Source organism: Ailuropoda melanoleuca, chromosome 9, assembly GCF_002007445.2.
Source record: "Ailuropoda melanoleuca isolate Jingjing chromosome 9, ASM200744v2, whole genome shotgun sequence".
Taxonomy (NCBI): Eukaryota; Metazoa; Chordata; class Mammalia; order Carnivora; family Ursidae; genus Ailuropoda; species Ailuropoda melanoleuca.
This window is the reverse complement of record NC_048226.1, coordinates 5786046-5809030: the sequence shown is the minus strand read 5'-3', so window position 1 is coordinate 5809030 and position 22985 is coordinate 5786046. Positions and strand designations below refer to the sequence as shown.

Sequence of the window (22985 nt, the reverse complement as noted above, 5' to 3'; positions counted from 1 at the left end):
CACCAGCACAGTTTATTCACAAATAAATAAATACATAGGAGGCAGGCACTCCCTGCCGGCCTCTGAGGGTCAACCTATGGGTCCCTCCGTTGCGGGAGGGGCTTGGGAGGACCGTCCAGGGTGGCGACAGGCTCTCGCTCTCAGGAGTGTGTATGCCAGTATCACATGTGCCCCCTCCCTGGAAAGGGAGTCTCAAGAGGGGCCGTTTTGAAGGTGCCGAGGCCAAAAAGGCCTCGATGCTCACAGACAGGGCGCCAGTTGTACGTCGTCACTTCAACTATTCAAGCCGGCGGCCACTCCAGGGGCGAAAGGGGCATCCAGGTCTCCAGCAGGGCCAGCACGTCGCCGGGCAAGAGCTGCGGAGGGAGAGGGAACAGAGTTACCGCCCGCGTTGGCTGCCAAGTGTTGGTGTCCGCGCTCATGGGTTCCACTCTCAGGGGACCTTTGGAGGGGAACAGGACCCTGTGCCCTGCGTGTCCTCTCCCTCCCCTCCCTGCTTGAGCGCTCCAGGCACACCAGTTACGCAGCTCCGAACAGCATGTAGACCAGGCCAGGCTGCCGGTGGGGATGCCGCAGGGGGAGTGGCCCCCGCAATGGGAGTTGCACGCTGGGGACGCGGACAACAGGTAGCAAACAGGTAGCACCACCCACGATGGCGCCGGGAGGGAGTCCCGAGCGGGAGGGGATACTAACCGGAGACGAGGGACACAGCTCCATTGCCTGCGATTCCGGACACGCCGTCTCGTCGTAAAGCACCTGCGGGTCTTGAGGCGCCGGCGCCGCTACGCCTGCGGGACAGGCTGGCGGGGACCCCCACGACGCAGCGGCGGAGCCCAGGCCCAAGGCACACGCCTGCACCTGCACTTGAGTCTGCGTCTGCGCCTGCGCGGGGCCGCCGTCGGGGCAGAGCGGGCAGCCCCGAGGCGTCGCCGCGTCGCTGCGCCGCCGTCGCTGCCGCTGCAGGCTCTCCTCGCTGAGGCCCAGCACGGCCGACAGGTGGCCGATGTAGCGGATGGCCAGGCGCAGCGTCTCGATCTTGGTGAGGCTCTGGCCGGCGGGAGCCACGGACGGCGGCAGAAAGCGGCGCAGCTCGTGCAGGGCGCGGGCGAGCGTGCGCATGCGCAGCTTCTCGCGCTCGCTGGCGCTCTGCCGCTGTCCGGAGCCCAGGCGGCTGCCGCGGGCGCCGCGCCTCCCAGCGCTCCGGGCTCGGGGGGCCGCGTGGGCGCCGGGCCGCCCGGGGCTCGGCTCAGGGCTGCCGGCCGGGACGCTGCCCCAGGAGTCCGGGGACGAGGCGGGGGAGCAGCCGCAGTCCCTGTCGGAGGGCGGCGGAGGCGGAGTCGGGCCCCATCCCGGGGAGAAGAGCCAGGACTCGGAGAGCGGCGGGCACAGGGACTGGGGCATGGCGGCGGTGGCGCGTCTGGGGACCGGCGGCCGGCGACCGCTTTATCCCGAGCCAGGAGCCCGAGGTGTGAAGTGGCCCCTTCCAGGCCGCATCAGCACTTCAAAGAGGGTTCGGGGCCTGGAGGGGGCGGGGCCTGACCCTTTGAACCAACGGGGGTGCTGAAGGTGCGGGTCCGTTGACTGCCCCAGGTTGGCCCCACCTGGGCCCTCGCATGGGCACCTGACCTAGCCGCTCAGGCCTCTGGAAGTATAGGACCTAGATTTGGGGCAGTCTTCACCTGTTGGGACTTTATGCACATTCTTAACGTTTTCTTGCAAATTCGTTCCCAGTTTGTACAACGGGAGCCTTGGGACATGCTGCAGCCAGGTCTGTAGAATCGGTAGGATGGGGACCCTGAGTGGGGCCCTGATTCCCGCTAGAGGAGAGAGGAACAGTAATCCATTTCTCCTCCTGGACGTGGCCTGACGTGGTGGTGGTGGTCGTGGGACGGAGGGGGGCACTATGAGGAAGCTATCCCTGACAAGGCCAAGGAGCTGGCCAAATCTGGTCAAGTTGCCGGACCATCTGAGCCGAAGGAGGGAAAGCCTGATGCCCTCCAGGACACCCTCAGCCTGGCAGGATCAAGGGCTTGGCCTGCTGCCACAAGCTGCCACCACTGGCCTCTAGCTGGTATTCTGCCACTTTGGGGCAGGTATAGAGAGAGGGCTTTGCCATTGAAATGTGTCGGGACATGACACAGAAAAAGCATTTAACAAAATTCATACCCCTTCATGATAAAAATTCTCAGCCAGAGGGGAACTTTCTCAACCTGATAAAAGGCATCTACAAAGAACCCAGGGCTGATAGCATACTCAACAGGGAAAGACTGAATGCTTCCCCTAATACTGAGAACAGGCAAGGATGTCTGCTCCTACCCATGCCTACTCAACATTGCCTTGGAGGGCCTAGCTTGTGCAATAACAAAAGAGAAATAAAAGGCGTATGAATTGGAAAGGAAGAAATAAAACTGTCTCCATTTATAGACAATATGATTGTCTATGTAGGAAATCTCAGAGGCCCTCTGCTGCCTGCCTGACCTCTCAGGAGTCTGAGTTCGCACTTGTCATAATAGCTACTTTGTGCACTGATGTCTGTTCTCCGCCTAGACTCTGAAGTACCTGGTGTCTAGCATCATGTTTTCAAGACAAGTGGTTTATAGTCTCTTTCAGTGTGAGGGGTCTAATGTTTCCCATCCCCCATGGCTTCCAGCCTGGTGAGCCTGATGGGTGAGCTGTTCTGTAGCAAAGGCGACAAAAAGGCTTAATACCGTCTCCCTGGGTATCTCTGCCCACCACCGCCCCCTCCCCTCATCTCTTTTATCTTCTACTGCCCGTGGCCTCTTCTAGCACCTTCTGTACTCCCTTCCTCTGCAGGCTGTTCCAGCAGCCCCAGAATTCTTATGCCCATGGCTAATCCAGGAGAGGTAGTGCCAACCCGCCCTTGGGGAGAAGGAGAGGAGCCCATTCCCTGGGCCCCTGCCATAGACCCATCTATTCCCAAGGAGAACCTGATCCAGGAGGGCCCTCCTCAGCCGGAAGCTGTTAGTGAGGTCTACCCCTTTTGGACCCTCGTCAAGGGATGCCTTCCTGGGGCTCCAGATCCAAGCCAAGAACCTGGCACTGCAGCCCAGCAGCTGGGTCCCTTGGATCCCACTGGACTCGAGGGGACTAACAGTTGGCAACTGGTAGAGCGTATCATGCACTCGAGTGGGAGGGGGTGCAGAGTAAAGACTGGTCAGGCAGGAGGGGTGGGGTCTGTGAGGGCTCTGGAGACTCTGCTGCCAACCTTCTCAGTGTCAAAAAATCCCTCCAATTCTCACATGATTCGGATTTCCACTAGGCAGCTAATCATTAAGAAAACTCAAACCGACCAAAAACGCCCAGGCAATCAGCCACCTCCTGTTTCACCGTCATCTCTTTGAAAATCCAGTACGGGCACGTGGCTAGAAAGTCCACAGCTCAACAAGCACTGAGAGTCTAACAAAGTTCATTGCCATCCTGCCTCAGAGGCCTGCCGTTCCCTGTCCAGGGGAAACTGCCAGTACTGGTTTGTCGTTGAAATGACTCTTCATTTTATTAAGTACAAAATCAGCTAGATGTGTTTTGGACAACAGGCCATATGTGTGGGAGGCAGACTGCTTATCCTAAAAACAGCTCTGGCTCCTGAGGATTCGCCCATCTGGGACCTAAGATCTGACATCCCTCGGGCCCTTGCGCAGGAGCAGCTGAGAGGCCTGGGGCAGGAGAGACACCGTGCTCAGGACAGGAGGATCTCTGGTGTCAGGCTGAGGGAGGGCTAAAAAGCCCCTGGGGCGAGTGTGGAGGCAAAGAGCCCATGGAAAGGGCGGGAGAGAGGTGGGGCAGATGGCAGGTTTCCACCTCCACCCCAACCTTGGGGGCCTCAGCCCTGAGGGCTGCCGCCTGGGAGTCCCTCCCTCTCCCGCTGCCCCCTTGGAGTGTCCGGCCCAGTGTGTGCAAGGGCCAATGCCAGTGGACCTGATGGAGCCAAGCTGGGACAGAGGGACCCCCCCAACCTGGAGCGCAGGCTCTACCACCTCCTGCCAGTCGCCTTTCCCAACCCGGCCCCTCTCACCTTTGATCTCCTTATCGCCAGGCTCTCCTGTGGGCTCGTTTGGGAGCTGCCCCAGTTAATGAGTTCTCCGGGCAGCAGGGCCCACACGCCCTCCCGCTGGGGTGAGGCCTTCACACCTCCGGGGCCTGTGTTTTGACAAGTGCCGGAGCCAGTGCTCCCGCTCCCCTGGCCCGAGCCCACCTTCGCCTGCCAACGTGTAAGGCTGGGAAATGAGGCCTGGGGGCGGCCCCACTGAGCAGAGGTGAGAGTTCAGTGGGGGCCTTGGCCGGGTTTAGGGGCAGGCAGGACCAGGCAGCCTCCTCTTGGGCCGGGGCCTGGGTCCCAGCCTTCTGGCTAGGAGCCAGCCAGCTCCTCGGGCCAGGCCTGGGTCCTGGATGCCACCCCCCTCCCGCCTCCCAGCCTCAGTGCTCTCATTTCCCGGCCAGCCCTCCTGACACGGGAGTGCTAATCAAAGGTGCTATGTCAATACTCCCCTTGTAGCCCCTAATCCCTGTCCCCGCCGGAGCCAGAGGCCCCAGGAGAAGGAAGCAGCTCTTCTGCTGCCAGCCCACTTAGCATAGCAGGCCCAGCTCCTGGGAGGCTTGTCATTCGGGTGTCCCCTGTGGCGGGATCTTCCTACCATGTCCTGGCACCAGCCCGAGACGCAGACCGTTCCAGGGGAGGGATCGTTATGACAAGGGGCCACCTCGTGTGGCCAGTGTGGGTTAGAATCGAATCCCTGTCCTGCCGTGGACCACCTGTGTCACATGGGGACTCCCTCCCCATCTCCAGGCCCCAGCTTCTGCTCCTGTGCCACGGGGTAATACCGACTGTGCTGACATTATAAGGATCAAATCATCCCGTGTGGCCTGGGCTACGTGACCCGCAGCCGTGGTCACGTGTGCTACTGTCACTTGGGGCTGGCACTGTGTTGGGGTGTGGCTGGGTCACAGCTCGCTGCCCTGCCATGATATGGGTGTAACAGCCTCCCTTTGCAGATGAGGGAATGGAGGTGTCGAGAGGTTGTCCTGTGTCGCATGGCGAACAGGGGCAACCCGCAGCCGTGGTCACGTGTGCTACTGTCACTTGGGGCTGGCACTGTGTTGGGGTGTGGCTGGGTCACAGCTCGCTGCCCTGCCATGATATGGGTGTAACAGCCTCCCTTTGCAGATGAGGGAATGGAGGTGTCGAGAGGTTGTCCTGTGTCGCATGGCGAACAGGGGCAGAGTTGGGACCTGTTTGCCTGTCTGGGTCAAAGCCTGTGTTCTGTCCTCCCCACCACCTGTCCTGTCTCCGCTGGAAGATGGGAGGGGCTCCTTTCCTCCTGAAGGCTGCCCCAAGAGTGAGGGTGCTGGCGTGGGGGAACTCCCCCAGAGTCCTCAAGCACCCACAACATCTTGTCACAAGTCACAGGGACCCGTGGAGACAGAAAAAGGTTTCCACACCCACCCTGGACCTGGTACACCAGAGCCCCGGGGGGACGGAGCTGGAGAATTTGGGTGTGAAAACTACAGTTGCCCCAGAATTATGAAGTGCGGCCACTTTTGAGAAGCAGTGCCTACAGAGGCCACCTCCAATCCGGAGAGTGTAAAAAGCACTGGGAGTGCCCAGCCCCCCAGTATGGATCCTAAGCCCCTGTGGGTCACCAATGGATGAGGCAGTGGCCGCCTAGAGCCCCAGGGCAGTCAGGGGGCTCAGCGGGAAGGCCCCCCGACTTCTCCTCCACCTCCCTCCTTCCACAGCAGCTTCCCAGCTGAGGCCCCCCGAGGCTCCCAGGGAGCCCCTTCCAACTAAGATCACCCCCTTTCCTCACACCTTCAGCTCCCGGAGCCTCCGAGTTGGCAAGCCATATGGAATAGATTATTCTGGACCCAAGGTAATCTGATTATCTTAGTCCTGGATCAGCTGGAGGCGCAGCCAGTGGAAGTCACAGGAGCCGAGGGGTGATGAGCAGGGAGGGGGTGGGAAGAAAGGAGAGAGATTTGGCAGATTCCAGGAAAGGCTCCAGGGGAAATGCAGAATCCCCACAGTTCTGGGAGCGGGGCTGAGAATGCAGGGTACACAGAAAGCGCCTCTCTCTTACGGGAGTCGCATTTACGCTCCTTTGCTTCATCTGGGTAAGCGGAGGAAGATCTAAGCTTTATAGTGTCATGTGAGGAAATCAAGGCATAAAGGGGTTAAGGAGCTGAACCAGCCCAAAGCTGAGATGCAGACATGTGAATGAGGGGGAACCTGTCACACGGCACCTTGGTTTCTCTGACTGTAAAACTGAGCCCAGAACTCCTGGCCATTGTCCGAGATGTTTTGGGAGACTGGATGCCTTGGTTGGAAGGTTCCCATCTCAGGCCAGAGGGCTGACCCCTGGGTCAGCCAGTGTGGACCAGTGTCCTCGAATTCCCAGCCACCACCAGCAGAGGGCACTGCCCAGCCACCTGGGGTTCGGCGATCTGAGCGGGGCACACCTACCTCCAACAGGTCCAGGGCCTTTGTTCTGGGGCCAGGGCCAGGGCGGGGTGGGGTGGTAGGCACCAGGAACCGGAGGTGCAGGGGCCAGCTTAAGAAGTGGCTGAAGCCACACAACGTCAACCCTTGCTCCCACTGACCCCACCCTCACCTGCTGGAGGGCTATGGGAAGTCTCCTTCTGGCCTCTCCCCGTTGCACGCTGCCAGGTGCAGGCTGTGGCGCAGAGGCTTATGTTCAGGGAGGGGGGTAAAGCCTGCCCGACCTGCCTCCCCATGTTTTCTCATAGCTTAGGGAGTGTGGCCACGTCTTTCAGTTTACCTTCCATGCATGCAGACTGCTGCCTCTCCCTGCGCAGCCATGATTCCTGACTCACCGAGGGTTGGCCCTGTCTGGCTGCTGTGCCTGTGTAAACTCGGGGACCGCGGAGGGGGCACAGACTCACTTTTCCACATTCCCACGCTAGCCGGGCCTGCGACCAGTAGCAAACCATGCCAACCTCACCACCTGTTCTGAGTCCCAGGGCTGTCAGAGGGCAGGCGGGGCCTCCTCCTGGACTTGCCTTACCCGGGGCCGACCTTCGCCCCTGGGGCCCATTACCGGACTCCACTGACTCCTAAAATAACACAAAATGAGCCTCGTTTCTTTAAAAAAAAAAGAAAAGAAAAGAAAAAGTGGGTGAAGCCAGTTCAGCGCCAGGGTGATGGGCTGTGACTCCCAGACGGGCCACTTGCCCTCTCTGGAGCCCTGTGTGCTCATCTGTCCACTGGGAAAAACACACATCTGTGTGCAGAGAAGCAGCACAAGCCAGAGCCCAAAGGAATGAGGGGAGGGAAAGGGGTCAGGAGGGCAGGGCCCAAGCAGGGCTGCCCGGTCCCCTGACCTTCCCTATACACTCCTGGGAGCAAAGGTTGAAAAAAGACCCCAAGTTGACAGAAACTTGACAGGGGATGCCTTGGGCTCTGTGCCCTTGCCAAGTGCGCGGTATGGAACTGCAGCAGCTGACTTAGGACACCAGCCCCTGCAGAAAGCACAAGATAGAGCTTCCTCCAGGCAGGATGCACGGCTCGTGAACTCCCTGTAACACCACCCCTACCCTTGCTGACTGCTCACAACAGCACGGTGAGGTGCCAGGACAGTGACGAGCCACTTGCCAGGTCACTGGGTGGCTCGGGCCTTCAGCCAACTCCAAGGGCAGAGGAAGCACGGGAGGGAGGGCGCTCCCAGAGATATCTGACTTCAGGCCCAATAAAAAGCAGAGTGGGGGCTCCTAGGACTGAGCTGGAATACCTGACCGGGATGTGGGGGAGTGAGAAGCCTTTGGGAAGAGGATTCTTTGCCAGAGGCTGGGGGACAGGGATGTTCCCGGACACAGTGGAGAACAGCTGGGGGAGGGGACAGAGCTTAAACTGACCAGATACGAAATCACCCAGGGTCAGTACTGGTTATTTGTGAAAGGATGAACCCTCAGTTCTGGAGGCTCCCCCACCAAGAGAAATCCAAGATCCAGCCCCCGGCCTGAGCCGAGCGAGTTTCTTCACCCTTGGAGATCATGCCCAGCTCCCGGCCCTGGGAGTGCACATGCAGCGCCCAGCACAGTGGCAGAGGCGGCCAGGATAGCTGGGCACCCCAAACCAGGTGAGCCTCGACAGCCCACCTCCAGGGCTCCCCAAGGCTGGCCTGCAACTTCAGAACAGCCTCCACCGCCCCCTGCCCTGCGGTTCCCCTGATGGGAATTCATAATGGTTAGAAAAGATCAAAGGCCCACATGAAGATGTACTGGGGAGTGGCAGAGCTGAGCTGCAGAAAAGCCCATTCAGCAGCACTCCACTGACAGACGCACAAACAAAGAGAACACAGATCGAAAACGCAACCCCCACACAGAACGGCATCCAGTGGTACCACGCGTGTTAGGAGGGTCCACTGTACACACGTGTACGTGTGCAGAAAGGGTCTCGGGGCACCCACCCCATCTCTAACAACGTCCCACGACTTACTTGGTGTGTACGTGTGGTGGGGGGGCAGGTCTGGGTTCTGGGAGGCGGTCAAGGGAGACTTTTTTTTTTTTTTAAGATTTTATTCATTTATTTGAGAGAGAGCTAGAGAGAGAAAGCGAGAAAGACAGAGAGAGCGCACACACGAGTGAAGGGAGGGGCAGAGGGAGAGGGAAAAGCAGGTTCTCCCCTGAGCAGGGAGCCCGATGTGGGGCTCGATCCCAGGACCCCGGGATCATGACCTGAACTGAAGGCAGATGCTTAACCGACTGAGCCTCCCAGGTGCCCCCAAGGGAGACTTTAATCTCATCTGTAATGCTTAAATTTTTCACGAGGAGTTTGCATTCATATATTATATGTGCAAATTAAAAATAATTTTTAATATCTAGGTATAAGGATGTCGCTATGTGGAAAGCCAAAAGGCACTTGAGTGTGTGCTACAGAATGTGTTACCCAGACTGCCACCACATCACGGAGAACCAGACATGCCCTAAACATTGCATTGCACAAATACAGCTACTGATGGGGCGGCTCAGTCGGCTGAGTGTCTGACTCTTGATTTCAGCTCAGGTCGTGATCTCAGGGTTGAGAGACTGAGCCCTGCGTCAGGCTCCACGCTCAGTGGGGGTCTGCTGGAGATTCTCTCTCCCCTCTGCTCCTCCCCCCACCTCACTCATGCACACACGCCCTCTCTCAAATATATAAGTAAAATCTAAAAAAAAAAAAATACATCTACTGATATGGAGAATGTTAATACATTAGCGAGAAAAGTTGGTCACAAAACAACATGCTTTTTTCATACCCCAAGAACTTGAAAGCAGGGACAAGAACAGAGATTTGCACACCAACTTTTGTAGGAGCATTAGGGACAACGGCCAAAAGGTGGAAACAACCTGAATGTCCAGCAACAGATGAATGGATAAGCAGAATGTGGTCTCTATGTCACCGGAATATTTATCAGCCACAGAAAGGACTGAAGCTGGGACACGTGATGCACCGTGGACAAACCTTGAGGCCATTACAAAGTAAGCCATACACAAAGAGTGCCCACCGTACGATCCCACCGCCACGAGGCACCTAGAACAGCCAGATTCGTAGAGACAGGACACGGCTGAAAGGTTACCAGGGGCTGGGGGTAAAGGGAGTTCTTGCCTAATGGATACAGTGCTTTTACTCAAGGTGATGGAAAGCTATGGAAAGAAGTGATAGCTGCAGAACACTGAGGGTATAATTAACGCCACTGAACAACGGTTAAGATGGCAAATTTTGTTATATATATTTTACATTTTTTAAATGCAATATACAAAACTAAGCCCCCTTGCGGCTTCTGGGGCCAGGAGGCTGGGTCTTCCCTCCCAGAGCATGCACTGCGGGAGTGTGCGCCACTCGCTCTCCCCCTCTGTCCTTCCCGAGAGCTGCAGGACCGCAGGTGGTCACTTCTCTCCAGCAGGGCAGGCAGGCAGGACTTCCGGAGTCCCGCATGCCGAACCCACGATGCTCCAGCTAATCCTCCCAGCAAGGACACCCATTTCATAGATGAGGAAACTGAGGCTCACAGGATGGAGCCCAGGCATGGCTGGCCCTAGGCCTGAGCCCCCTCCACTGGGCTTTGTTGCCCTGGGAGCTGGACCAGGCAGTCCTGGGGCCTCTGCCCAGGCTCCCTGGCCCAGCCTTCTTGTTCGAGGAAGAGCAGCGGGTCCACCTCTGCAGCCCTGGCCTGCTGGGCAGCTCCCCAGATGCCTGTGCCTCTCCCAGCCCTCAGGGGCCATGGCCTTCCTGCTGTTGTCCACATTCTCAGCCATGGGCTCCTTGGCCCATGCCCAGCCCCTGCCCTGGTCAGCCCTCACCCGTGTGACTGCGGTCTTCCTGCCTCCAGCTCCTCACCTTCCCACCCTCTCCTTCCTCAGGATGTCTGTGGTTCTCATTGCCTCCCTCCCTGAGAGTCCAAACTTCCCACTCAGAAGCCTTTCCAACCCCGCCTCCAACCGCTCGCTAGACCACAGCCTCTCCCACAGCTCCCGGCCCACCTGCACTGCCCAGACCGGTGCTGGGCTTCGGGCTCCCAGATGTGTGTTCCCACCTTGTCCTTCTGCCAGGACGGCCGCACCTCCACTTGGAGAATACCACAACTCCGGGTCCCCCCCCCACCCAGGGACCAGCCCAGATCACTTGGCTGAGTAGTGCCTCTCTGTGGCCCTGGGCTCCCCGCACACCAGGTCACCACAGACGCAGAAGCTGTCTTTCCCCTCCTCCAAGTTCTGAATTCCCAGAGGCTTGGCCCTCCCCGGAGCCTCCCCTCGGCCTGGGACGAGTTTCCCCATGGTGTGGTGCCTGGCCTCCGTGGGTCTGAATCCTGACTCTGGGGAAGGAAGGCCAAGGAACTGACTTCCCTGGGCCTGGCCCATCTAAGCACGGGGAGAACCACGGGCTTGAAGTCACGGGGTCTGAGCACTGACGAGGTTCCTGCAGGTACAGTGTTGGGCAACTGTGCAGTCTAGAAATGTTCAGAAGACCGGGCGGTCATGAGGCCCTGTCAGACTGACCTTGCCCTGTTGGCTTTAGTCTCTGGGCCTCCTGGTGACACTGATGGCACTCTGCTGAGCAGGGCCTTGTTATGCACCAGCCGCCAGAGCCAGGAGAGGGGCCTAACTGGGCAGGTGGACTCGGAACTCCTGTCTTCCCCCACTCCCCCCTCCCCCACGCCAAACCCCCAGGACACAGGCCCTACCTCTTCCCTGGGCTTCCCAGGGTGGGGACCTGCAGCCTCCCACCCCCACCCCAGAGAAGCTTTCTGGGGTTTCTGAGAGGACCTGCTGCTGGACTGTTTTGGAGGCCCCGGAACACCCTCGTTCCCAAGTTGACACCTTCTGCCCTGGGGGAGGTGGCCTTGTGTCAACAGGCAGAGAGGAGGTGTGAAGGCAGCCACAGTGGCCAAGGCGGAGGCTGGGCTGGCCCTTGCTGCTCCCTGGTAATGAGAATACCACACGGCTGCTACAGCCCCCGTGTGCCCAGCCTCTCCTTCCCTCCCGTGTTCCCACAGCCTGACCACCCCCAGGGCCTGGAAGGCACCCAAGGGGGAGGGAGTCAAAGAAGACCTAGAGGACAGAGGCCAGGCCTTCACCTGGCTCCAGGTCCTCAGGCCTGCTCCCAGGGGCCCTGCACTGCCTGCCCAGGAAGAAAGAGTGGGTGGAGGCTTCCAGGAGCGGGCCTGGGGCCTGTGCTGAGTCACCACAAGCAGGATGGGCCCTGTCACTGGCCTGCCACAGCCTCTCGCGGGGCCAGAGCTGACTGAGCACGCTCAGGGTCCAACCTAAGCCTCGGCCTTTCTCATCTGACTGCCGGCCTGGGACAAAGTCCGGGGCAGTCGCTAGGGGAGGATGAGTTTCCTCACCTGGATGAAAGGATCACCGTCAGCTGACTGGGGCCACACTGGCAAGCTGAGGCAAGGGCCGTGGTCACCTTATGGCTCCAGCCTACACACGAGGGGGCCAGCTGAGCCAGGGCTTCAGGCACAGAGAACAGGGGCGAGAGTGTCAGGGGTGCTGAGGCACCTGGGAGGCCTCATTGTGCACCCCAGCCCAGCCCAAGACAGCCTGAAGGGGCCCCCGTGGCTCCTTGCACTCACACTGCCCAGAGCCTGGAGGCGGCTGCCCCATCCTCTCCCTGATTCTTGGCCTGGCTCTGAAAGTACCTCAGGGGTCGTCATGTCCTCGTTTTATGGGGCTTGTCGGTGTTGGCAGAGGCAGGCACAGCCATGCACGCCAGCTCCTGCCTGTGCCTAGTGTGTACTCGTTTGCCGCTTCTTGATCACCTCCACAAACAGGCCACTCACTCCCTCATAAGACAGCCCTTCCAATCTCAGGAAGTTCTTCAGTCTCCCTGGAGTATTCTCTTCTAGACACCTGGAGACAACCATCAGATCCCTAAGTTTTTGTTTTGTGCACAAAACATCCCCGAGTCCTTTGACTATTTCTCTGGTGACCTGGCTTGAAGCCCTGTCACTTACCTTGTTCTCCTTGGCTAGGGCCTGTTTCCTTCCATCATGAATGGTGGCCCCCACATTTGACCACTTACTCTGGCAATGACCCATCCTGCAGAGGGAATAAGAGACTGTCACCTCCTTGGTTGAAGACCCCCTTTACCCCCCATTTCTCACCAATGGGATCAGCTTTGTTTTCCACACGTGCTGCTGGCTACCTGCCACCTGACCCCAAACTAAAAGGGAGGATACGTGAAGCTCTGTTGATCCCACCTTATTAGATCTGGTAGGCTGTTCCAGCCCATCAGCCTCTCTTTAGATCCTGGCTGTTACCCAATTCATCTGCTGCATTTGGACCCTACCCCAAATTGGATCAATTCATATCTTCATTCAAGATCGTAACGATGCCCTTGGTGAGGCTGGGAATAGAGCTGGAGGCAACACCATCACAGGAGACCTTCCTCCAGGTGAACACCCATCTGGGCATCCGTGGGAACACTGATCTGTTACAAACTCACGTACCTGTCACCCAGCTCACATGGCCCTATTTGTTGACAAGGATACCCTGGCACTTCTTTATTATGTGGACAGGAATTACGTGTGGCTGTTCATACACACCCAAATGTCAATGACTTAGACAAACTGGTGATTTGTTTTCTCTCACATTAAAGAAACTCAGGGACAGACAGTCCTGGGCCGGTATGGTGCTTCCTCGCTGTCGCCAATGCCACAGGCTTCTGTCTGCTCCATCATCCCTAGTGGATGACTTCTGTCCTTGGGATGGCTTCAGTGTCACCAAATGGTTGCTGAAGCTCCAGCCATCACATTTCCCGGGAAGAAAATAAAAGGGGATAGAAACACGGGAGTGTACCTCTCTGCTTTAAAGAGCTTTCCTAGGGGCGCCTGGGTGGCATAGTGGTTGGGCGTCTGCCTTCGGCTCAGGGCGTGATCCTGGCGTTGCGGGATCGAGCCCCACATCAGGCTCCTCTGATATGAGCCTGCTTCTTCCTCTCCCACTCCCCTGCTTGTGTTCCCTCTCTCGCTGGCTGTCTCTGTCTCTGTCGGATGAATAAATAAAAAAAAATCTTAAAAAAAAAAAAATAAAAAAATAAAGAGCTTTCCTAGAAGCCCCAACCAATATTTCTGCTAACATCTCATTGGCCATTCCATGAGCAAAAGAGGCTGGGAAATGTTTTCTAGCTGGGCCTACTGCCACCCACAATACACAGTCCTGTTATCAAAAAAGATGTAAGAATAGAGGCTGTCACAGATGCTGTGTGTGTGTGTGCAACTAGAAGGGTCTGCCAGACTCGTGAATATTCTACTGACCCTGTTTCCCTGACTGAACCACCACCTCCTCCCATCACAGGAAGCAGGGGGTGAACCCAGTGCCAGTGGCCTGCTGAGGCCCAGAAGTTAATCACCTTATCTAACAGCATACAGCTGTGGATGTCCTCCTTTTAACAGGAGAGTCAGATGAGGAAGAGAGGAGAGCCCAGCTTGTTCACCAAGCACCTGGGGCTGGTTCCCACATAGAGGGAGGAATGCTTGAGGGTCCCAGAGGCAAGCTGGACAAGCACCTGGGCCAGGACCCAGCCTGCCAGGAGAAGCAGGTTCAGACCCTCCATTTCCTAGCCTTGGCTGGGCTGGTGGGCTCGGGCTCTGGCTCCGGCTCCAGACATCTGGGCTCTCCTGTTCCCTCTGCGCTGTAGCTGTGGTGACCGCTGCCACAGGCCAGGGGCTGGAGCGCCCTGCCTGCTGCTGGAGTCTCAGGAATGGAAGGAATCGCCGCCTTCTAGGGTCAAGACGAAAAGATACCAGCCCCCTTTCCCCCCAACCTAGTCCTTTACCTACTTCATTCTGCTGCCCCTGAACTCGCTGTAAGCAAGACTTACAAACGTAGGCTCTAAGCCTATGCTAAGCACTATGCCATGCATCGTCTTTACTTACTCCAACAATCACCCTGGAAATCAGAATCCCCCACTTCACAGATGAGAAAACAGGTGCTGAGTAAGTTGTCCAATTTCTCACGGCTCATGAGGGGTGGAGCTGGGACTCTAAACCCAGGTCAGTCCCATTCCATGGCCCAGCCTCCTCACTATCCAGTGATACCGCCTCCCTGTGCTAAGTGAAGGCCCAGTGTGGGGATTCACTTTGGAATCCCCCCGGCGAATGGGGCTGGCAGACAGTGTGTCCCTGAGCTTCGAGAACCTGGCTGAAGGGCCTGCCGAAGAGCCAGGGCCCCACCTTCCAGAACTCATGCTCTGGCATCCCAGTCAGTCTGAGACCTGGGCTCTGGGGCTAGCCGAAACCAAGAGAGGAGGCCAGGCTATCCTACAGAGGAAAGGAGAGTAAGCAGGGCCCTGTGCTGGAGAGGGATTCCCATTATTCACCAAATCCTTTCACAGGAAATCCCTCCAGGCTGGCTCTAAGGATAATTCTGAATTTTTGGACCCTTCCTGGAGATCGCAAGGCCATTCTACCTCTCCAGGTCTACCTGCCTGTGCACAAGGCAATGCTATTTGGCAAAAACTAAACACAGACTAAAGATGCATCAGGAAAGGCCTGACTGGGGCACACGTGCTAGAAAATACTATAGGGGTGAGTCAGAACACTCAGTATCAACAGTACGTTAATCTGAAACTTCAGAATCCAGATCAAGAAACATACAAGAAACCTGATGGATTTTTGTTTACCACTGTCAGTTACATGTAAATCAATTCCGAGACAGTACAGCCATGAGTTCAACCTAAAGAGTGTAGGATCGACTGTTTTCTAAGTCCTCACTGCCCTTAGGAAAAAGTTGGGTTTTGTTTTGACTTGGTTTAAATCTTTTTAAGTCACGAAAGGTTTAAATCCTTTTAAGTCACGAAATACTTCATAACTGCCTGTTTCTTTCCAGAGAAAGCTTATTTGGATTCAAGGCCACCATTAAGTGAGTCACCTTCTTTTTGTGCTGTGGACACATCAGAAACTCCCCCTCCTTATTCACGGCAGCTAGGGTAAACTAAACAGGGGTTGCCCTGACCAACGTTGTTCAATGCCAATTATTCCTTCATCATCACGTTAGAGTGGTGACTTGGGGCATATTTTCTCTGATATTTTAAAAAATAAGTACTGAGCAGAAAGTGATGTCATCTCCTCATTGAAGGTTTGTCTGCACCTCCTGCCACTTTTTTTTCCAGTTAAAACGATCTGCTCTAATGTTTGTATAACGTTTAAACGTTCATCCATTTACATCACCTATGACCCTTACGAGTCAGCTAAGTGTCTCCTGATGGGGAGTGCTCTAAGACACACTGCTGAATTAAAGACACCTAGTGACAAGGCACCCGGGTGGCTCAGTCAGCTAAGCGTCCAACTCTTGACTTCGGCTCAGGTCATGATCTCAGGGTCGTGAGATCGGGCTTCTTGTCAGGCTTGGTGCTGGGTGTGTAGCCTGCTTGGGATTCTCTCTCTGCCTCCCCCCAACACCTCCATCAGGCTCCCTGCTTAGCGGGGAGTCTGCTTCTCCCTCTGCCTCTGCCCCCCTCCCGCACCATGCACTTTCATACTCTCTCACATAAATAAAACCTTAAGAAAAAAAAAAGCAACTTACAAATAGGTTGCCATGTTACCTCATTTACATAAGTCCCTGTGGACATGTGGCTAAGTCTGGAGGGGCACATGACAACCTGAGGGCTGCTACCTTTGCTGAGGGGTTTCAGGGACCCCAGGTTTACTTGTAATGCTCCCATTGCTGCCAAAGAGAATGTATTAGTTATGTAATTTGTGCAACTAAATGTTTATTTTTAGGAAGAGCCACAAGTACTACAAGGCCATTATTTATCACTTCAAGCTGATACAGGCCAACCTATCCCAGAAACATCATCATGTTGACCTTTCATTACTGATTGCTCTTTTTTTTTTTTTCCCCCACGTCACACTTCTGCTCCAAGGTCCATACTGGCAATCCAACTTCTTAGCCTGGCCCTATTCAGGCTCTGTCCCAGCTCTCCACAACAGCACCCCCGCACACTGTTCCGGAAGCCCCTTAGCATGTCCCACTGTCAGGCCTTTGCTTAAGCAGTTCCCACAGCCAGAATGCTCCCTACATGCCTCTCTCCTTAACCAAGTCCTACTCACGGTTCAAGGCCCGGCAGTGACCTCCCCAGCTCTGGGACCAGAGCTCTACAGCCCGTGGCCCTCATGTGGCCCTTAGCTTCAGAGTTCAGCCCTTTCTCCGAAGATCACAAAGGACACCGATGCCTCCTTTAAACTGTAATCACTGCTGAGGAGAGCTTTACTATCTCCAAGTTTAGGCTAGGAGACTATAATAACAGTCCCACGAATAGATATTATAATCATTATTCCTGTTTTATAGAGCACAAGCTCAACCTCAGACAGGTTAAGGGCCCTGCCCAAGGGCACACAGCCAGTTAGTGGTGGAGCTACTAAATGTATAATGGCCTGTTTACTTGTCTCTCAGCACAAACCTAAAATGTCATGAGAGCCGAGACCACAACTAACTTGTTCTCGCTGGTGTGCCTGAACTTTACAGCTGCTAAATAAATACGAACTAAATGAGTAATGCCTACAGCATCTTGAAATGTCCGTACCTTCCTTATGAAATGATAGCAGCAGCCATTTAGCTCACCTGCCAGGCCCAAACTGAATGGTTCCACCGATGGTTCCACTTAGTACCAGCAGCCATCCCAGGTGGTGGGTACTTTGGATTATTATTGCTATGAGATTGAAGGAAACTTGAGTCTCAGAGGAGTTAGGTGACTTGCCCCAGGTCACACAGCAAATAGACTCAGGCCTGCTTGGGGGCTCACCTTTCCCCATTTTCATCACCCACCGCTCCCTATCTCTCTTCTCCAGGCTGCTCTATTTTTCAGGGACGGAAACTATCTGTGGGTAGTGAGATGACTTTCCTCATGTCATTCAGCAAACCAGCTAACATGGGAGCCGGGAGCAACCCAGGAAGGATGCACCTGTATGTCCCCCTACTTCCACCCCACCCCACATCGCTGTGGGCAAATCCCTTGGGGCTTGTCTTGCCGCCTTCTTCTCCAGCACACCTGTAGACAGTGAGTGGAAGTTCTGGGCACAGCTCCTCCCACCTCGGGGGGAGGGGTGCTGGTGATGAGAGAGGTGGCCACTCTTTGCATGGGTCCACTCTTCACATGAGGGAAGGCTATCCCTCAGGCGATGGCACTGCCCACCACTGTCGGGCTCCTGGGCACTCACCATGCCACGAGTCCGGGTGGGTGGGACCTCGGTGAGAAGCTTAGCAGCTCCGTCCAGATGCGAATTGTTCCTCCCACACTTCCCGGGCTGCAGGGGCCTCCATTAGAGCCCCCGAGGAGTCAGAATCCACACCTCCGCAAATGGGCCCGCTTTCCCAAGGCCCCCCTGCCCAGGCCTTCCCTGGGCTCTGTGGGTTTTGACACCTCTCTGTAACCTGGCAGGGGGCCACCTCTCACCTTTGGTCCAGATAAAAGCTCAGGCCTGGAGGTGGCCAGCCCAGCATCCCAGAGCCCGCAGCAGCCCCGGCCATGGCCCAGTCCCCTCCTCTGCACAGCCTCCTGGGCCACGACCACTGGATCTTGCCCCAGGGCTGGGGCTGGGCCAGCCACCCGGACTCCACGTCCCCGGCCTCCTCCTCATCGGACTCGTCGGGCTCTTGCCCCTGCGACGGCGCCCGCGGCCCCTCGCTGCCCGCGCTCCCGGCCCGCAGCGCCCGCGCCTCAGAGGCCGTCCAGACGGCGCCGGGACGAGGCCGCAGCGGCCCAGCCGGCGGACAGCGGCAGAGCGCCAGAGCGCGAGAAGCTGCGCATGCGCACGCTCGCCCGCGCCCTGCACGAGCTGCGCCGCTTTCTGCCGCCGNCCAGGCGCAGGTGCAGGTGCAGGCGCGCGCCCCCCGCCTGGATTCCGCCGGAGGCGCTGCCGCGTCGTGGGGGTCTCCGCCGGCCTGTCCCGCAGCCCTAGCGGCGCCCGAGCGCCTGGGGAGCAGGGTCCCCGACATGAATCCCTGGGTTACACCCCCTTACTGCCCTGGGATGCCGTCGCCCCCGCAGCTCTCCCAAGGGAGAGCCCCCGAGACGGCCCTTTGGACACCGCCGCCGCAAGCCTGTTCCGGAATGCGGACGTCCCCAGAACCTAGGAACCAGGCCATGCCCTGGACGCCGCCCCCCGCGACCCCGGAGCTGGCTGTAGTATACCAGGTATGCACGCAGTCCTGTGCCATTCACTTCCCTCCGGGTGGTCCCCACGTTCATTCGGAAATGGAGCGAGTGGGTAGGCTCGAGTGTGCAGAGAATCTCATGCTTTTTAGATCCCGGTTTATCTAATCCAACCCAGTTAGGGGTAGAGAGAAGCTGAAGGGAGTATGGAGAGGAGCCTAACCTCCTTGGGGAAAGAGGTTTGGTCCCAGGTCATTAAGGCCACCACCACCTCTACTTAGAAGTCTTCGAAGCCACGTTAAAGAGGGGGAATCCTCAGACTTGCTCCAGAGGCAAGATGAAAGGTACCAAGAGCCACTGGCAGGGAATTTGCTCCAAGTGCTCCATTAGGGTTTGGGGGGAGGGAGACTGGCCAGCCCCAGGGGTGGGGACTTCCAGAGTAGACGGGCTTGGAACTGGTGACCTTCCCGTTTCCTTTAAACTTCATTTGTTCATGAGGCCCATGAGTGAATGAATCATGGTCCATAAGAGAGCATATCCATAACCAAAATTTACTGCTTGCTCACTGTTGGCCCAACACCGTTCTTGGCACTGACCATGTCTTAACTCAGCCAGTCCTCCAGGAACTCTGTGGGGTAGGTACTGTTATCATCAGCCCCATTTTACAGATGAGAAAACCAAATAAAAGAGGTTGAGTTCTTAAAACTAGTTAGTAGCAGAGGTGGGATTTGAACCCCCGGAGTGTATCTCCAGAGCAAGTGTTCACCACTTAGCTTCACTGCATCCATGGCACCCAGGACCGTCCAGAAGCTGCCAGTCATGCTCCAGGAAGCGTCCAGGTTCAAGGTCTCAGGGCATCAGGCAGTGGCCCACTAACCAGCTGCTTTTGTCTCTCTTGCAGGGTATCTCTGTGTCTCCAGAGTCCTGTCTGTTGCCAGAAACCCCACCCCTCCTGTCCCGCCCAGCATGCCAGAGACTCCAGCCTCAGACCCAGTGGGGATGCTGGAACCATAGTCCAGAGGTGCTCCCCAGCTCAGAGGACCAGGGACCAGGCCCTGCCTTCCAGCTCAGTGACGAAAGCCCCTCCCAGAGTTCAGGCCTGCAGCTCAGTGGCTGCCCTGAACTTTGGCAAGAAGATTTGGAGGCGGCCCACCTGGGCATCTTCTACTAATAGCCTTGCCTGTCCCCTTGTGAGCCAGGAATCAGGCCTCCGGTGCAGAGTGTCCTCCTCATTTGCTGCTTGCTGTGGTCTTCAAGCTATTTTTAAGCCAAGGATCTCTTTTCCAAGTGATGTATTTCACGGAGAGGCAGTGTTGGAAACAGAGAGTGGGTGGCCTCCCTGGCTGGAGTCAGGGCTGGGGGAGTGGCCTCCACTCCGAGACACCCCCCAGAATGACCAGTGCTCTGCAGAGCACTGGCTGAGCTGTGGCAAGTTGATGGCTGCTTGACCACAGCGTCGGCCAGGCTGGGACTGCTGGGAGAGTGGGTTCTGGTGGGGGGAAGGGGGGAGAGAAGCCTGTACGCTTCGATTTTTGTACTTCTTAAAAAAAACAACAAAAACGTTGGTTTGGTCTGTTTTTCTTCTATCAACCTGGGTTTTTATTGCCTTTGGAGAACGATGAATGTATCCTCCTGCAGGGAACCGTCCTGCTGCTCTTCCCGCCCCGGGTCTAGGCCTCTTGAGGTTGGTGTGTGCCCTCCCATGCCACTGTGACACGTCTTCATCTGCAGGGGCTCCACTTGGCCTGTCGTGCGAGGTGGCACAGGTGGGGGTTAACGTTTGGGCCTGTACGCTCGTCTCCGACCCAGCACCACTACCTCTGAGCGCAGTCCCGCTGACCCGCAGGGCTCTTTCACAATTATAGGAAAGCGTTTTTGAAGGATGCATGGTGGTTTGCTTCCACAAGTGAGGCCCAGCGTTATTTGTCTCTAGGGCTACCATAAGAAAAGAGCACACATCAGGTGGCTTGGAGAACAGAAATACAATTTTCTCACAGTTCAGGAGGCTAGAGACCAAGATCAGTGTCAGCCAGTTTAGTTTCTGCAGCCTCTCTCCTTGGCTTGCAGATGGCCGCCTTCTCTCTGGGTCCTCACTTCCTTACGCCGCGGTCTGTGCGCCTAGCTTACTCACTGCTGGTAAGGCTCCCAGTCATACTGGATTACAGACCCCTCCCATGGGACCTTTTACGTTCATTACCTTTTTATAAGCGCTATCTCTGAACACATTCACGTTCTGAGGTCCTGGGGGTTAGAAATTCACCATGGATGTTGGGGGAACAGAGTTCAGCCCATAATACCCATAATGCCAGAGAGAAAACCCTCCCCAGCTAGCAGGGAGAATTAGAGGAAAGTAAGTGGTCGAAGCCCGGGTAGAGGATGGGAGTTTATATAAGGTACTTAGGGACCAGAGGGGATGTGACAGCCTGGTGGGAGGTGGGGCTGACAACACTTTCTTGAGTTACCCGATCCACATTAATGCTGCTGCATTGATTTATGCTGCCTTGAGTAAGAATAAGGTACATCTAGAATCTGGAGGAAAGAATGCCACTCGCGATCCGTTAACAATGGCCACCATGGGCTTGGGAGCCGACGGTGGTGGTGACTTCATTCTGTATATACTGACCCGGTTAGGGGAGAACTGCAGGATGTCGGGTGGGTACTGAAGGATGTTTGCCAAGAGGGGCGAGTGGAGAGTGACCCAGGCAGAAGAAACAGCGTGTCCAGAGCTGACAGAGGTGATGAATAGAGTGGGAAAAGGAGCTCAAAGACAAAGTTGCGGGGATCCTGTATGGCCTCTTTCTTGGGTGCTGCGGAGGCACTAAAGGCAGGGAACGCGGAATGAGTCAGTCAGAGGCACAGGTGGTCCCTTCGGGTGCTTTGCAACAAGGGATCCAGGCAGGGAGGCCACTGTCACAGTGCAGGGCAGGAGAAGGAGGGGGAGGAAGGCCAGAGCACAAGCTGCCTGAGCGCTCAGCCACACGCAGGGCCAGCCATCCGACCTGCTGCTGCGCCTGATGACATCAAGCAAGTCACCCCCTCTCTGTGCCTCAGTTTCCCCATCTCCCAAAAGGGGAACTGGCTTAGGTGCCCACTGAAGTGGCTTCTTCCCCTAGCCTTCTAGGGTTCGGGTTCTTACCCCAGGGCCTCCTGTCCCTAGGGGCTGCCAGCCACGCTGAAGGATGAGAAAACCTCACACAAGATTATATACAGTGAGGAGAGGGATATAAGGCGTGACTGACCTGGGTGCACGTTCCACTCAGCTCTTGCTCACTGTATAACCGGGCCAACTATGAAACCTTGAGCCTCAGTTTTCTTGGCTGTGAAATGGGGACAGTAACAGACCCTATCCTTCAGGGTTCTTAGGCTTGGCACTTAGTAATTGTTGAATGGGGCCACACCACCCCCCGCTTCTTGCCCAACCCCAGGGCCTGCTTCCCCCCACCCCCCACCCCCGCTAGCCCTGAGGGGTCAACCTGCCGCAGAGTGCTGTGCACCGAACGAGCAGCCTGAGTTCTAGTCCGCCCGGCTCTGTGAGCGACCTGGAGCGAGGCTCTGCCGGCCGGTCTCTGGCTCTGGGTGCCCTCCCGGTATTCCTGGGGACCTGACACACAGGGCATTCTGCACGCCAGCCTTGTGAGCGTCCAGTGGTGTGAGCACGCAACGTGTGGAAGCCACAGACCTTGCCCCAGCTCCAGATGGAGGAGGCCTTCCACTCTGGGGAGCCTGCATCTCGTTCTAGCTCTACTGACTTAGCCTCCTTGCGCCTCAGTTTCCTTATCTGCAAAACTGAGATAAAAACAATCCTTATCTCCTGGGACTGTTGAGACCCAATGAGATAATGCGCATCAACACTTCGCCCAGCGCCAGGCACAGAGACTAGGATCCCTGCAGACTCTTCTCCCTGGAGGCCAGCTCTCTCCCAGGGACCCTGGCGGGGCTGGCCCCTCCCCCCGCGGGACCTCCTGAGGGGGCCTGCCCTCTGATCCCCAGAAGGTTAAGTGCCAGCCAGGGCTGCTGGGCACTGGCGACAGGAAGGGCCGGCCCAGAGGGGCTGGGCTGAGGGAAGCCTCCTGATTGGTGGAGAGATCCCACCCCATCACCGGGGCTGGTCTCACCCCTTGGCCTGCCCCACCTTTGATGTAGGGACTGCAGTGGCGGGCTGAGGAGCCTTCCGGCCCCACCCCCACTTCTCCCAAGGGGGAAGAGGCTGTGAGGAGAGCAGGCAGGCCAGGAGACAGGACTAAGCGTAACAACACCCAAATCTCCTCCCGTGGGGGGGGAGGCAGTGCACCAGATGCCCATACGTGAATCTCCTTAGGTCCACACCCCAACCCTGTGATCCATCACCTTGATCCTGCAGATGAGGAAGCCA

At 56.8% G+C, this 22985-nt stretch overlaps 2 protein-coding genes across 2 annotated transcripts; one reads left to right on the top strand and one right to left on the bottom strand.

Annotated features, from left to right (window-relative positions):
• Window positions 1-6: 6 nt before the first annotated feature.
• MESP1 (mesoderm posterior bHLH transcription factor 1) lies at window positions 7-18233 on the bottom strand. The gene is made up of 5 exons (XM_034667879.1): window positions 17915-18233; window positions 17083-17170; window positions 12474-12558; window positions 694-1817; window positions 7-356 (listed from the first exon to the last, which is right to left on the bottom strand). Exons 4-5 carry the CDS (start codon window positions 1399-1401, stop codon window positions 282-284), a joined length of 783 nt encoding a protein of 260 aa, XP_034523770.1. The 5' UTR covers window positions 1402-1817; window positions 12474-12558; window positions 17083-17170; window positions 17915-18233; the 3' UTR covers window positions 7-281.
• On the top strand, window positions 17987-20249 carry MESP2 (mesoderm posterior bHLH transcription factor 2). The gene is made up of 2 exons (XM_011216632.3): window positions 17987-18655; window positions 19515-20249. The coding sequence occupies exons 1-2, from the start codon at window positions 17987-17989 to the stop codon at window positions 19782-19784; spliced, it is 939 nt and encodes a 312-aa protein (XP_011214934.2). The 3' UTR covers window positions 19785-20249.
• The last annotated feature ends 2736 nt before the right edge of the window (window positions 20250-22985 follow it).

What these genes read in the sequence shown, in the direction of transcription:
- MESP1 (XM_034667879.1), bottom strand. Translation starts at nt 1,401, where the DNA reads ATGCCCCAGTCCCTGTGCCCGCCGCTCTCCGAGTCCTGGCTCTTCTCC. An exon ending in AGCTGTGTCCCTCGTCTCCG is followed by an intron (nt 357 to 693) that starts GTTAGTATCCCC and finishes CTCCCTCCGCAG; the next exon opens with CTCTTGCCCGGCGACGTGCT.